Source organism: Podarcis liolepis (assembly GCF_965112155.1).
Source record: "Podarcis liolepis genome assembly, chromosome: 15".
NCBI classification, from domain to species: domain Eukaryota; kingdom Metazoa; phylum Chordata; class Lepidosauria; order Squamata; family Lacertidae; genus Podarcis; species Podarcis liolepis.
Genome location: NC_139566.1, coordinates 28,414,140 through 28,429,726, shown reverse-complemented (window position 1 = coordinate 28,429,726; position 15,587 = coordinate 28,414,140). Strand labels below are relative to the sequence as shown.

The 15,587-nt window shown below is 47.7% G+C and overlaps 2 protein-coding genes across 3 annotated transcripts in view; one reads left to right on the top strand and one right to left on the bottom strand.

The window, feature by feature from the left end:
- The window catches only part of GGT5 (gamma-glutamyltransferase 5), a 36,072-nt gene extending 26,929 nt beyond the window's left edge, over nucleotides 1-9,143 (top strand). Inside the window, exons 8-12 of the mRNA XM_083478704.1 lie at nucleotides 802-992; nucleotides 3,937-4,034; nucleotides 5,672-5,784; nucleotides 6,882-6,992; nucleotides 8,022-9,143. Coding sequence (XP_083334830.1) covers nucleotides 802-992; nucleotides 3,937-4,034; nucleotides 5,672-5,784; nucleotides 6,882-6,992; nucleotides 8,022-8,168 — 660 coding nt within the window. The 3' untranslated portion in view covers nucleotides 8,169-9,143. The remainder of the gene's footprint in view (nucleotides 1-801; nucleotides 993-3,936; nucleotides 4,035-5,671; nucleotides 5,785-6,881; nucleotides 6,993-8,021) is intronic.
- The window catches only part of GGT1 (gamma-glutamyltransferase 1), a 33,700-nt gene continuing 26,475 nt past the window's right edge, over nucleotides 8,363-15,587 (bottom strand). For both annotated transcript variants that reach the window (XM_083478703.1, XM_083478702.1), the window contains exons 10-13: nucleotides 13,977-14,104; nucleotides 13,597-13,709; nucleotides 12,829-12,942; nucleotides 8,363-11,369 (exon numbers count right to left, since the gene is read on the bottom strand). In XM_083478703.1, coding sequence (XP_083334829.1) covers nucleotides 11,226-11,369; nucleotides 12,829-12,942; nucleotides 13,597-13,709; nucleotides 13,977-14,104 — 499 coding nt within the window. In that variant the 3' untranslated portion in view covers nucleotides 8,363-11,225. The remainder of the gene's footprint in view (nucleotides 11,370-12,828; nucleotides 12,943-13,596; nucleotides 13,710-13,976; nucleotides 14,105-15,587) is intronic.

Sequence of the window (15,587 nt, the reverse complement as noted above, 5' to 3'; positions counted from 1 at the left end):
GCTTAAAACAGAAAGCTTAGATAGGCTAGTTTCATCCAATACAGGTTGCTTTGAGGCAGACTGGATTCTCCTGTTATTTCCCTCTTTCCTCACCCTTAGAACAATAACCACACAAACAAGTCTTGTTAAAAAACCCTCACCATTTACTTACTCAGAATACTTGCTAAAAAGTAACTGGCACAGCAGCTTTGTTCAGGCGGGCTTAAAGTGGTCATTTGATTACAAAGGCATACTTAAGTCTAGCTCATGGGTTGGCAGACTAAGGCTCGGGGGCCAAATCCAGCCCAATTGCCTTCTAAATCTGGCCCGCAGACGGTCAGCATGTTTTTACATGAGTAGAATGTGTGTTTTTATTTAAAATGCATCTCTGGGTTATTTGTGGGGCCTGCCTTGTGTTTTTACATGAGTAGAATGTGTGTTTTTATTTAAAATGCATCTCTGGGTTATTTGTGAGGCATAGGAATTTTTTCATATTTTCCCCCAAAATATAGTCCGGCCCCTCACAAGGTCTGAGGGACAGTGGACTGGCCCCCTGCTGAAAAAGTTTGCTGACCCCAGGCATAGGGTGCTGGGGACGAGTTTATGGAAGATGGGGGGCAATGGGCTGAAAAAGTTTGGGAGCCAGTGGGCAAGACAGGTGGTGCCCTCTGCAGCTGAAGATAAGCACTGCAAGACGTTGCGTCCTGCAGTTTACATTCCTATCCCACGGAGTCCAGCTTTGACTTTTCCAGAGGGCACCATTCCTCCTTTGCGGCTGAGGTTATCAGGACCTGACTCACTGAGATGCGCTGTGTTTTTTAGGATGTCTTGAGCGAGCTGATCTCGGACTCCTTTGCTAGCCAAGTCAGGCAGCAGATCGATGAGCGGGGAGACCACCCAGCATCCCACTACGACTCTGCCCGGGTGGGAAGGACCTCGTTTGGCACTTCCCACGTTTCCGTCCTGGCTGAAGATGGGAGCGCCGTGTCAGCCACCAGCACCATTAACTACCCGTAAGTAGGAGTGGGTGAGCCCCAAGGGCAAAGGCGGGACAGAAGCTTCTTCTGTGCTTTCTCCCAAAGCACATAGCTGTCAACCGTCCCTTATTTGGCGGGAAAGTCCCTTATCCCAGCACTATGTTCCGCTGCTGTCCCTTATTCATAGAATCATAGAATCATAGAATCATAGAATCATAGAATCATAGAATCATAGAATCATAGAATCATAGAATCATAGAATCATAGAATCATAGAATCGGAAGAGACCACAAGGGCCATCGAGTCCAACCCCCTGCCAAGCAGGAAACACCATCAGAGCACTCCTGACATATGGTTGTCAAGCCTCTGCTTAAAGACCTCCAAAGAAGGAGACTCCACCACACTCCTTGGCAGCAAATTCCACTGTCGAACAGCTCTTACTGTCAGGAAGTTCTTCCTAATGTTTAGGTGGAATCTTCTTTCTTGTAGTTTGGCTCCATTGCTCCGTGTCCGCTTCTCTGGAGCAGCAGAAAACAACCTTTCTCCCTCCTCTATGTGACATCCTTTTATATATTTGAACATGGCTATCATATCACCCCTTAACCTCCTCTTCTCCAGGCTAAACATGCCCAGCTCCCTTAGCCGTTCCTCATAAGGCATCGTTTCCAGGCCTTTGACCATTTTGGTTGCCCTCCTCTGGACACGTTCCAGTTTGTCAGTGTCCTTCTTGAATTGTGGTGCCCAGAACTGGACACAGTACTCCAGGTGAGGTCTGACCAGAGCAGAATACAGTGGCACTATTACTTCCCTTGATCTAGATGCTATACTCCTATTGATGAGGCCCAGAATTGCATTGGCTTTTTTAGCTGCCGCGTCACACTGTTGGCTCATGTCAACATTATTGATGATGTCACTTAAATTTCCCGGGTTTCAAAGGAAGCAGCTCCTCTCCCTCCCTCCCTGCCGGCCAGGGAGGAGGGAGGCTCCAACTGTGTTGCTTGGCTGTGTTGCTCACCCAATAAGGAGTCTAAGAATGACTGGGGGGTGGAGCTTGCATGCCTTGTGCCGATCAAATCGGCCACGTTGCCTGGGGACTCGCCTTTGCTCAGCACTTCCCAGCGGAGAGCTGACGGTGGTTTTCCTTGCTACATCCCCTTTGCTGGGTTGCTGCACTGTGGGAACCACCGCTTGAGGCTTTGTTTGGCTGCTGGCTGGGCTTTCTTCCTTTGGCTCAGAGGGGCTCAGAGGTTGAACATACCTGTGCTCCGAAAATCCCTTATTTTGGCTGCTGATCCCTTATTTTCGAGGCTGCTGGTCCCTTATTTTCAAATCTGTAAGTTGACAGCTATGCCAACGCAGGGCCTCCAGACAGCCGCCTTTATTGCAATACTTTTATGCGCTGGGAGTTTCCCCATCTGAAACCCTGGAGAGCCATTGCTGCCAGTGCAGTGCATGGAGCTAGATGGATCAACAGTTTGACTACAGTGGTGCCCCGCAAGACGAATGCCTCGCAAGACAGAAAACTCGCTAGACGAAAGAGTTTTCCGTTTTGGAGGTGCTTCGCAAAACGAATCTCCTATGGGCTTGCTTCGCAAGACGACAATGTCTTGCGAGTTCCTGCTGGTTTTTCCCCCCCTCCCCCCCTTTTTCTAAGCCGCTAAGCCGCTTATCAGCTGATCCGATCAGCAGATAAGCCGCTAAAAGCCTCTAAAAGCTGCTAATAGCGCTAAGCCGCTTATTAGCTGATCCGATCAGCAGATAAGCCGCTAAAAGCCTCTAAAAGCCTAATAGCGCTAAACCGCTAATCCTTCAATGGGCTTGCATCGCAAGACGAAAAAAACCGCTAGACGAAGAGAATCACAGAACGGATTCTTTTCGTCTTGCGAGGCACCACTGTATGTGCTTCCTATTTAAATCAGACCTTAATTCAGAGCCACCTGGTTGGCCACTGTAAGAAGAAGATGCTAGATTACATTAGTGTAGCCAGGATATTTTTTTGGGGGGGGCAGGATTTTTTTTAAGGGGGAAGAACCTTAAATTTGTATTGATTTTGATTGATATAGGGGGCAGCCCCCCTTGCTTATGCCCATGCTGGACTAGGTGGGCCTTTGGCTTGATCCTTGAGGCAAGCTCTCCGTGTCCCCTGAGGACTAGAATCTTGTTTTAATTTTAGGGGAAGGGCCATAGCGGCAGAGCATTTGCACAAAAAGGCCCCAGGTCCAATCCCCAGCCATATTTCCAGGCAGGGATGGTGAGAGACCCCTGTCTGGAATGCTGAATTGCTGCCGGTCAGTGTTGGGAATATGGAGTTAGATGGACCAATGGTCTGACTCAAAATAAGGCACCGTTCCAACTGCTGGGCTGTGGGAGGCAGAGAGCGGGAAGCCTTCTCCATGGTTCCGGCCCTCTTGCAGGGACAGAGGTCTGGCAATCTTCCTGTTTTAATTCCTACCGAAGGATAAGAAAATATTTTTATTAACAATTTCAACATACAAACTATCAAAACATATCATACTCATTATTATTTTTCCCCTCCCCCCTTCAAACCATAGCTGTCAACGTTACCCTTTTCTTAAGGGAAATTCCTTTATTCCAAATAGGATTCCTCACAAGAAAAGGGGAAAGTTGACAGTTATGCTTCAAATCCTCCGCCCCCCCCCGACTTCCCTCAGCTCCTCTCTCTGATTTCTCAGCACATATTGTTCTCTGCATGTTATAAAATTATACATATCCTTACATTATCTATCTGTCATGTTATCAACCAATAAATTTGTGTATGTTTATTCAAAATCTGCCAAGGAGTCCAGTTCATTTTGTTGTCTTTTTAGATAATTTGTAAAAGGCTCCCGTTCTTCCTTAAAGTCACAGTTGTCCCGCAGTTTGTATGTCAATTTAGCCAGTTCTGCATAACTCATCAATTTTTCTTGCCACTGAGAACCTTCTGATGATGCCCTCAGACCTCTTCTCTCCCCATGCTCAGGTTTGGCTCCATGGTGTATTCGCCACAGACTGGGATCATCTTAAACAATGAACTCGCTGACTTTTGCATGAAGAAGTCAAGTGACAGGATCTCACCAGGTGAGCTCCACCTCTGCTGGGAAAGCCCATCGCAAGCACAAATGCTGGGCAGGAGGGAATGCATGGAAAATAATAATAATAATAATAATAATAATAATAATAATAATAATAATAATAATAATAAATTTATTATTTATACCCCGCCCATCTGGCTGAGTTTCCCCAGCCACTCTGGGTGGCTCCCAATCGAGTGTTAAAAACAATACAGCATTAAATAATAAAAGCTTCACTAAACAGGGCTGCCTTCAGATGTCTTTTAAAAATAGGATAGCTGCTTATTTCCTTCACATCTGAAGGGAGGGCGTTCCACAGGGCGGGCGCCACTACCAAGAAGGCCCTCTGTCTGGTTCCCTGTAACCTCACTTCTCACAATAAGGGAACTGCCAGAAGGCCCTCGGCGCTGGATCTCAGTGTCCGGGCTGAACGATGGAGATGGAGACGCTCCTTTAGGTATACAGGACTGTGGCCGTTTAGGACTTTAAAGGTCAGCACCAACACTTTGAATTGTGCTCGGAAACGTACTGGGAGTCAATGCAGATCTCTCAGGACCGGTGTTATGTGGTCCTGGCGGCCACTCCCAGTCACGAGTCTAGGTGCCGCATTCTGGATTAATTGCAGGATGGATGGATGGATGGATAGATGAATGGATGATAGAAGAGTCCCAATGGGGGTTGATTTGATTCCAGGCCACCTCACCCACACCCTGAAGAAGAAGGAGATCAAATTGGCTGTGGGTCTTCTTTCGGCTCATTAACCTAAAGGCGCAAAGATTTCTCTCCAACAATAAGGAGAGAGAGAGAAATACTTATTGGGAATTATAGGGACAGAACTACCTAAATTGTATAGAAATTTATTCATGTATGCAACTGCAGCGGCAAGAATGCTACTTGCCCAAAAATGGAAAGAAGAAGTCCCAGCAAAGGAAGAATGCATACAAAAACTTATGGAATATGCAGAAATGGTGAAACTTACCAGGAGAATAATAAATCAAGATAGCAAACTTTTTAAAATAAAAGAATGGAAATGGTTTGTTGAATATTTACAGATAAATTGTAAACAGATAAAAACACAGGCAGGGTTATTGTAATAACCTGCAGTTACGTAAGAGTATACAGTGGTACCTCAGGTTAAGTACTTAATTCGTTCCGGAGGTCCGATCTTAACCTGAAACTGTTCTTAACCTGAAGCACCACTTTAGCTAATGGGGCCTCCTGCTGCTACCGCGCCGCCGGAGCACAATTTCTGTTCTCATCCTGAAGCGAAGTCCTTAACCCGAGGTACTATTTCTGGGTTAGCGGAGTCTGTAACCTGAAGCGTATGTAACCTGAGGTACCACTGTATATTTAAAGAAGATAAATAAATAAGTTAACTTAATTTGGATATGCAGAAGATATTAAAAATAAATTTAAGGAACTGCAGAAAGCGGGGGAAGGAAGTCAAGTTTTGGAATGTTAAAATGATTGTAAAATCAGTGAAATGTATATATCTGAAAAGCATAAATAAAATTTAAAGAGAGAGGGAGGGAGGGAGAGAGAAATAATAATATCCAAATGCACAAGGTGAGGGTTTTCCTCTCCGTTTTAAAAGTGACTGTATAGGTTGCTCACCCTCCCATTTCTTGGTGCCCCCACCTATAGGAGAGATACCTCCTTCTTCCATGACACCATCCATCCTCATTTCCCACGATGGGCAGTCGAAGCTGGTGGTCGGAGGGTCAGGCGGGCAACTCATTATCCCTGCTGTCGCGCTGGTAAGTTGACAAAAACACTGGATTCCTGGCTTGAGCATGGAGAGCTGAAGCTGCACTGTTAATACCTGTGAAATCTGTCCTTTTGCTTTCTGATTTGTCCTGGGGGAAATAGCTTAAGTTTTGTTTTGAAAAGGTAGACTGCCTCAGGACTTGGAGGCTTGATTGAACTCTCGTGGTCATCATCTGTTGCTATTTATTTGTTCACTTATTTGTTTATTGCATTTATAACACACCCTTTTCTCCAAGGAGCTGAAGGTGGCATATATGGTTCACCTCCCACCCCCGCCATTTTATCCTCACAACAACCCAGTGAGGTAGGATGGGCTGAGAGGGGCAGTTACTGTCCCAAGGTCACCCTAGTGAGCTTCATGGCCGAGTCGGGATTCGAAACCTGGTCTCTCCCAGGTGCTGGTGCCACACAATTATTATTATTATTATTATTATTATTATTATTATTATTATTATTATTATTATTATTATTTACACCCCGCCCATCTGGCTGAGTTTGCAAGCCACTCTGGGCGGCTCCCAATCAAGTATTAAAAACAATACAGCGTTCAATATTAAAAACTTCCCTGAACAGGGCTGCCTTCAGATGTCTTTTAAAGATAGCATAGCTACTTATTTCCTTCCCATCAGAAGGGAGGGTGTTCCACAGGGAGGGCGCCACTACCGAGAAGGTCCTCTGTAACCTCACTTCTTGCAATGAGGGAACCGCCAGAAGGCCCTCGGCGCTGGATCTCAGTGTCCGGGCTGAACGATGGGGGCGGAGACGCTCCTTCAGGTATACTGGACCGAGGCCGTTTAGGGCTTTAAAGGTCAGCACCAACACTTTGAATTGTGCTCGGAAACGTACTGGGAGCCAATGCAGATCTCTCAGTGTTATGTGGTCCCGGCGGCCACTCCCAGTCACCTGTCTAGCTGCCGCATTCTGGATTAATTGCAGTTTCTGGGTCACCTTCAAAGGTAGCCCCACGTAGAGCGCGTTGCAGTAGTCCAAGCGGGAGATAACTACACCATTACACCACACCGTCTGCCTGCTGCGAGACTTCTCTTCCATGAACATGTCTAAAGCCAGGCTGCTCCTTCTCTTGCAGACCATCGCTAACAAGCTGTTTTTTGGGTATGATGTGGACAAAGCTATCCAGGCACCGATTCTCTACGTGAACAGCAGCTACGGCATCGAAGCAGAGAAATCCTTTGACAAGGTGAGACGTGTGAGCAGCTCTCTGGGGTCTCAAGGGGAGCCATGAGACAGAGGCGTGCCTCCAACATGTCCCAGAAGAAAACTGGCACACAGGTCTTTGGGGGCTGTGATCTCACAAGAGAGCATGGTGTCCCCCCCAAAAAATGGGGCATCCCTATTAAATCGGGACAGTTGAGGGGTATGTCAGTGATTGCCCCAAGTCCTGCAGCGTGCAAAACATAAAGCGACAGCCCTGTGCCAGTTTTTAGCTCTGCGCTGCGGACTACAACTCCCATCAGCCCCAGCAAACACAACTAGGCTCTCATCACCTCCTGTGTCATATGACCAGTCTGGCTGGGGCTGATGGGAGTTCTAGCTCCTGGGGGAGCCTGCTGTATGGGTTCAATCCCCGATGGCAGCATCTCCAGGAAAGGTTGGGAATGGCTCCTGGGCATGAAATCTTGGGAGAGTCACTGCTTCCAGTTGGCAGCAACAATACTGAGCTAGACGGTGTTAGAATTCCTGCTCCATGATTGCAGTCATGGGATTGTTGTCCATGACATGACGGTATATGTTTTGACTCCAAAGAGTGGGAAGTGACAGAGACAGGATGTTTGTGTTACTGTGTTCCATGAAGTGGGGCAGTAGATAAGCTCTTTCTCTTTGCTATCTGATGCTAGAGAGAGAGGGAGCCATGTTGCAGTGCAAATGTAAATACTTTATGTAAATAAAGTAGATTAGCCAAAATGCTGAGCTGCTGAGGTCTGTCATGCAAGCTGCGAAGACTCTGCGGATCCCTAAGTGTGCTGGTGTCTGTTGGCATCGGTCGCTGTGATGTTCGGGCTGAAGAAAGCTTTTGAAGCTCCCAAATGATTGACCAGGAGGGAGAGAACATGCCAGTTGGGCATGTGTCTCTGCCAGGGTCCTACTCGAGTGTAGGACGAGCTCCTGACAAACAGACCACTAATTTGGCTTTGCCTAAGGAAGCTTCCTATGTTCAGAGTGATGCCTGTATTTCCTCTACCCTCCTCCCCTCTTCTTTTCCTTGCAGAGTGTTGAGGCGGCACTGAAGCAAAAGGGCCACGCGGTGAAGACGATACAATGGAGCCTGAACGTGGTGCAAGCTGTTTCTAAGGACGGCCCCTGCCTCTTCCCCTACTCGGATCTAAGGAAAAATGGCCAAGCCTCTGGCTATTAGTAGCCCAGCGGCTATTTGGCCTGAGGCGAAGCCAGAGGGCCTGGAGGACCTGTCTGCCTGCGTACCTGCCTGCCCCTCTGCACTCTCTCAGAGCAGCTGCTACAGCTTTGCAGCCACTTCTGGGTCTGAAAAAAACATGAACTTGTTGCAGCTGGATCCCTCCATCACATATTTCTTTTTCTCGGGGAGAGAGGCAGACAGACAGACAGACAGACAGAGAGTGAGAGGTGTTTACAAGAGCAATGCTATACTGTGGAAGAACTGAGCCAAAAACCAGCCCTTGCTTTTGCTGCAGCCTGAGAGTGCAGGGCGGACCTTCGCCTCTCTCACCAGCTCCTAGCACCTTCTGTCCAGGCTATGTGTCGAGATCCAAGGAAGATGGGAAGCCTCGCAGGGAAGAGAAGCTGGCATGAGTGTGTGGCAGACAAGAGAAAACCATTTGCCAGCATTTGCCGCTCTGTGAAAGATCTGGGTTGTGGTGGCAGCAGCAGCTGGTGGCAAAGGACCTGCCTGAGGATATTTTCTGCAGGCAGGCAGGCATGCAGGCAGTGAGTCCCTTCCCCGGATAATGCGATGGTTCTGGCTCCTCAGAGGAGGAGCCAGCCTGCAGATTTCATGATGCCAGAAGCTGCAAAGTGCTGGGGATGAAGCTTGCCTCATCAGCCCACAGCCAGAAAATGAAAAACACCTCTTTGACCCTTTGGCAGCAAACTCCCAAGAGCGGACACTTGGTAGACTCTTTCCCTGCGTGGGATCACAAGTGCCCCTGGTGAAGAGAGAGCTGCTCGATGCAACAGCTAGAGCAGGCAAGATCAGCAGCTCCAAATTGTGTTTGTGTTTAGGTGTGTGTGTGCAGAGGGCGTTGTTGATGTCAAGCCAGGAGCTTCATTCAGCAAAAGGACAGCTGCGCAGGATTTGTGTTTTCTTCTTCATGCAGAGTTCTATATTTTTTAATAAATGAATTGTCTCCTTTTATATATAGTCCAAATCTCTGAGTTTCTAGCTCAAGCTCTTACCTGCCCCCTGCCCCAATTTTACCACCCCCACATCCGGACTTACTGCAGACCAAGAGGGATTGGAGTGAGAGGGCACCCTCCTCGCTTGGGTTCAATTTTGCTGTTTCTGAAACTGCCGCTGATAAGGTGTCAGGCTTCAGGGACTTGGCTCCCTCCCCTGCCCACCTTTGGCAGTAGATAAGCAGAAGAAAGAGAAAGGAATCTCTTACCGGTTAGAGATTTTAATGAACACAGCGAGAGAACAGCACATCTATTCTTCGGAATGAAGGTGCTCCCAATTAAGGTTTTCACCCACTTCTCCCCTGGTCATCCATGTCACTTCTGCGTCCTGCAACCTGATCTCGCAACCACTGTGCCTTATGTGCGGCCACCTTATCTGGCCTCCTTGGCCTTGGGCTGATCGGATGGACGCTTTCCAGGAACATTGAGTTTGTTAACTCTCTCTTTCCCAGTTCTTCCTCTTCTAACTGTTCACCCCCCAGTTCTTCCCAACTTCTGTCTTCTGAACTATGTCCCTCTGCAAACCACTGCTCCAAATCTATACTATCCCACTGCTCCTGGGAAGATTCAGGATCCTAATTAGGAGCAGGGGGAGGGAGAGGCTCCCACGATTCCTCCTCAGGGCCACACAGTCCGTGACAAGGATGGAGAGAGAGGCGTTTCTCAAACTGGAGGGGGGGCATCACAGGCCATTTCTTCTGGCTTTGATGCATACACCTTCTGATGCAGCAAAATACGTACTAAAACATTCAGTGTTTAACTGTGAGCCACCCCAGGTGTAGGGAGGCCATTCTTTCTTCAGGCGTTAAACTGAGACCCGGCTAACCTTAAAAGCTTTCGCCATCTTTACACAAACCTTTTTCATTATTAAAGTCAAAAAATGGTTTTCAGCTGAGTTGCCCACAGTGTTCCAGCTCTCTAGTTGACAGTCCCAGTCCCAGTCCCACTAAAACCCAAAACCTTCTTCACAATGCTCTTGGCTTTGATGGGCCTCTTTAAGTTTTCCCAAATGAAACAGCTGTTGCTGTTTCTGCAGTCTTATTTTTTTATAGAACAGTAGAAGGAGAACAGACGCTTGGGACTAAAGAAAAGAAAATTCCAAGTAAAATATTCATTTTTATTGTTAGAAGTTTGGCCAAAGACAACTTGTCATCCTCCTCCAGATGACTTTGCAAGGGGGCAGGATCTAACCCTTTGGCATTGTCAACATCCCCAGATATTCCCACTGGGGAAAAATCCACATATAAAGGCATTTTGGTCTGAAAGCTGTAACTGTCCAACACTAAGAACAAAACAACATTTTACTAAATGTGGTGGACTAAGATTATACCTGAGAACCAGTTAAAATTTTTTTAATTACCCTAATTTTTTAAAAAAAACCCTGATGTTTGGCAGAGTGTTTACTTCCTGAACCAGCAGCTGAAGATTCTCTCCACTTCTGTTAATGCTTTTCAGTTTCTGAACGCATCAAAATCCACCACAGTCCAATGACCGCTCAGTCAACTCAGGCAGACCAGTTTAAATGCTGTTTCTTGTAAGATGGGAGATGTTGTAGCTGAGGTGACTGTTCTCATCGCAATCCTTTCCCCCCTTTACTCCTAAGTTAATCAGGAAGTCCCTCAAATCCATCCTCTTTATTTGGTGACAATATCTGACAGGCCAGAAAAGAGGTTCATTGTGGTGATGTGAAGGAGGAAGGAGATAACCCTCGCTGCCTCTCATAGATCTTTCCTCAAGTGAACCATTTCAGACCAGGGCAATTCTCAGAACATCATCCTCATGCAAGCAGGCCCTTTCGTGGTGGCTTTCTCCATTCGTCATAACCAATATATGAATTTCCTCTAATGCCATGATGACTGGGGCAGTATAGATCAATGGTTGGAGGTACTTCCTGGTTTCTGAAACATCTCAGAGGCATGGGATTTGCTGTTGATGTGTGATCCACCACAACACAGTACAGGTGGACTTGTTTCAGTGGGTCACCAGAAGAAACTGATCGATCTGCAATTATGTCCGTGATCCGTCCAAACTTGGAGCCAGTTTAGTATCCTGCAGGGACTCCCCCCTTCCGAGAGTCTGAGGCAGCTGACCAGCCTTCTTCTGTCCACAGGATAGCCTGGACCACAGCTCCCCTGCTGGTCCTCTGAATCTCGTGTCCTCTCTTCTTCAATCCATCTTCTATTTCCTGGACACAGAAAGCAGATAAACACACTCACCAAGAATCTGATTTGACACCTCTCCCCCTTCCCCACCCAGCAGCCCTCTCTGTTGCCGGCAGTGGCTGAGCCTTGCCTTCCTCAAGACGGCAGCATCCAGATGTTCTGGACTACAACTCGGAATCACAAGGCCATGCTGGCCAGCAGGGGATGATGGGAGTTGTAGTCAGAAAGACCTGAAGGGCACCAGGTTGCGGAATGCAAGGCTAGCAGGTGCCTCTGTGGTCAGAGAGCCCTCACTCTCATCCTAGGTGTGCAAGAGGATCTCCCTCAGCTCCAGTCAAGAGGGTCTCAAGTGTGGGGGGTGGCAGGGGCAAGGGGTGGTCTGCTTAGGACCTTGGAGAGCACCAGCCAGGCAGTGCTGGGCTGGCACTTTTTGACTTCTGTGCAATGCACATACGTCATTTATTTATTCGACAAACTATAATGTAATTCAATATATTTTGTATTATAATAATAATGATAATAATTTATATATTTAATCAACAAAAACCTCTAAGTGGTTCACATATAAAGCTCTTGACACTTGAGGTGTACGTTTTTAGGCCCTTCCTTGTTTTTATGGTTACAAGCTGTTTTAAATTGTTTTAAATATTGTCTTTAATACTGTTGTCTGCTTTAGGACCTTATAGTGAAGAGCGGATAAATAATAATAATAATAATAATAATAATAATAATAATAATAATAATAATAATACACAACATATTAATTAAAATATCAATAAAACCAGACTATAGATATATTGCTGATTTTATTTTGATACCTTTTCTGTCAATACGTTTTTGACACAAAATGTATCAAAATAAAACCAGCAATATACCATAGATATTGATGCATAGTAAAACTGTATATTTGTGCATGTGAAATAGCCTCCTCCCCTGCAGCCATCTTCCTGGGCATCTGGTAAAGGTAGATTGCCTTGGCCTGTGGAGGTTCGATGGCCTCTCAAAAAGACCTAGAATCATCTAAGATGGTGGCCACCTCCGGATCTATACTGTTCATTCACTGTGCATGGTGTGAGCAAATGCACGCCGGCAAATGGGCAGGCCAGAATTGGGGTGTTGAATGGCAACCTTTACCTCCTACTTTAAACCTGCAACTACACTGCTATAGTCTGTGAATTTTCTTAAAGTGAGCAATATCTGGTCAGCCCTGAAAGCAGAAGCAGGCAAGGGCCGTCGTAGCAGCTTCAAGGTGGAGCAGCTGCTTTGAATGCAGAAGGTTCCAATTTCTATCTGCCGTCGCAGCATCTCCAGGTAAGGTCTGAGACTATCTCCTGTCTGAAACCGGTGCTGCCTATCAGTGTGGACAGTGCTGAGCTGGATGAACCCCAATGGCTGGACTCAACGGCCCAAGGCAGCTCCCTGAGCAGACCTGATGTTCTCAGTTCTTCATTCCCACCCTTCCCCTCTTCGAGGCAGACCGACCTGCTCCACCTCATTCTCCAGGACGGTGAGGGAAGGGAAGAGCTGGTTATGGATGCGAGGCTCCTCCACCGCCTCCTTAATGTTGTAGCCGAACCAGAGGGAGCGGAGAATGGTCTGGATGAGGAGAAAAACAAGGCACCCCATGTAGAGCACGAAGACACGCAAACGCACAACCGTTCCTAGAATGTGGACTCAAAGCAGCTCTCTGCCCTGTGTGAGGCCCCTCCGAGTGTGGGAGACCCTCCCCTCATCCACCTCCACAACACGCCCAGTAAAGGCACTTCAAGATGGCCCCAACCAGGCCGACCAGGCTATTTCCTTTCCCACCCTCCATTTTGTTTTACTCCAAAGAGCTCAAAATGGCGCATCACCTTCTCCCTTGAGGGGGAATGGCCCCCCAAGCCACTCAGAGAACTTCATGGCCAGCTGGGGGCTGGAACTGAGACCTCACCAACTCCTAGCCTGACATCCTAATTACACTGGCTCTACCCTAAGGCAATCAAGCCTTCCCAGAGCCCTCCCAAAGAGCTGGAAGAAGAGGTGATTTTAATCGCTAATGCCTTGCACCATCATGAGAGACATGACCCCACCACCATCCCATGTCTCAATCCCCTTGGCTTCCAGACTAGGCCTCTTCTTCCTCTCATCCATAGTTCTGGGGCAGCAGGGTCTCCTCTGCTGTAGGCCTTGTGGCTGCGATGGACCACCCAGGGTCCTCCCCTTGCTCCTAAACCTGTTTGGCTTCTCCTCAGCCCACCAACAACCTACTATTGCTGTTGCTGTGGTGATCTTTGTTCCTCCAGAAGCACCGACCACCATCCGGACCTTGTTCTCCTTATCCACTAGGATAGATGGACACATGGAAGAAAAAGGACGCTTCCCTGTCAGGGAGGTGAGCAGTTAGATGGGCATTCCCAGGCCTCGGCCTTGCTAAAAAGCCGGCTTACCCACCAGACCTTAGCAGGAAATCCAGAGGTGGAGGAGACTCGAAGCTGGCGTGGGCCAGAGGGAGTTCGCAGTGTCCTTTGGCCAAGGAAGGAGCTAGAGAATAAGCGGCCTGCCCTTTGGGCAGGACCCCCAGCCAAGCTCTTGCCTAGAGAGTTGGCCAGAATGCAAAGCCCCCAAGAGAGACACCCCAGAGGCCTTACCTGGGGCGATGAAGTTCGCCACAGACGGGTGGACCCCAAAGCCGTTGACGATGTGTGGGGAGCTGAAGTCATCCATCTCGTCATTGAACAGGATGCCGCTCACCGGAGAAAGGACGTCTGAGCCAAAGCTGAGCCGGACAAGAAAGACAACGTCAGGTCCACTGGTGGTGGAAGCAGGAAACATGGGCTCCAGAAAGAGAGCTGCCTCAGACACAAGCTTGTGGCCAAGGAGAGCCTAAAGAGACACATGTGGTCTAAACCACTCAGCCTCTTGGGCTTGCCAATCAGAAGTTCAGCGGTTCGAATCTGCATGACGGGATGAGCTCCTGTTGCTGTGGCCCAGCTTTTGCCAACCTAGCAGTTCAAAAGCATGCCCGCTCAAGTAGATAAATAGGTACCACTGTGGCGGGAAGGTAAACAGTGTTTCTGTGCGCTCTTGTTTCCGTCACGGTGTTCCGTTGCACCAGAAGCGGTTTAGTCATGCTGGCCACATGACCCGGAAAGCTCTCTGTGGACAAACGCCGGCTCCCTTGGCCTAAAAGCGATATGAGTGCCGCAACCCCATAGTCGCCTGTGACTGGACTTAACCGCCCAGGGGTCCTTTTTACCTTACTAGCATCACCACCTCACAGCAGTTTGGGACACCTGCGCACAAAATGTGTGCTTCTGAGCAGCCCATGAGCCAAAGAGGTCCATGTGCCAGGGAACTGGCCCTGCGTCTGGTCCATAGCTGTCAATGTTTCCCTTTTTTAAAGGGAAATTCCCTTATTCTGAATAGGATTCCTCGCAAGAAAAGGGAAAGGTGACAGCTATGGTCTGGTCCCTCCTCTGGGCTCTTTGGCAGAGCCACCAAACCTGTAGGATGGTGCTTCCCAAACCTTTTCAGACCCCTCCCCCTTGTTTCCATAAACTCATCACCAGCGCCCCCTACCCTCCGGCACTCCACTGCTGCCCTCTTGCCTCTTAGCCCCCTCCCTAGGTATTCAACCCACCCCCACCCCAGGGAGCAGCATTACACAATTTGGGAACCACTGCTCTAGAAGACGCAGGAACAGCCCGTGGCAAGGAGGACTCCTTAGCTACCGTTCATGCATGATCTTAAAAACAGCTCTTGCTCCCATCCTTTTGTAGTTACGAAAGTAAGTCCAAAGCTAAGGCTCATATATATATATATATATATATATATATATATATATATATATATGCTTTCGTAGATTTTCACGGGTACAGGAATGCAGGTTTTGGTGTCTTCGGGTGTCTTCCCGTGTAAGAGTTGGGGTGCCTAGACACCCCAACTCTTACACGGGAAGACACCCGAAGACACCAAAACCTGCATATATATATATATATATATATATATATGGAAGAGATTACTATCTCAGAAATGCTGGGAAAGTTTAATGTTCATTAACAGGTTATGCTGAGCTGACATAAACACATATCTCCAATGAAAATAGGGACGTCCTATTCCATAATAAGAATTTTATTATTTATACCCCGCTCATCTGACTGGGTTGCCCCAGCCACACTGGGCAGCTTCCAACACACATAAAACATAATAAAACATAAAATATTTTTTAAAACTTCACTATACAGTGGTACCTTGGTTTA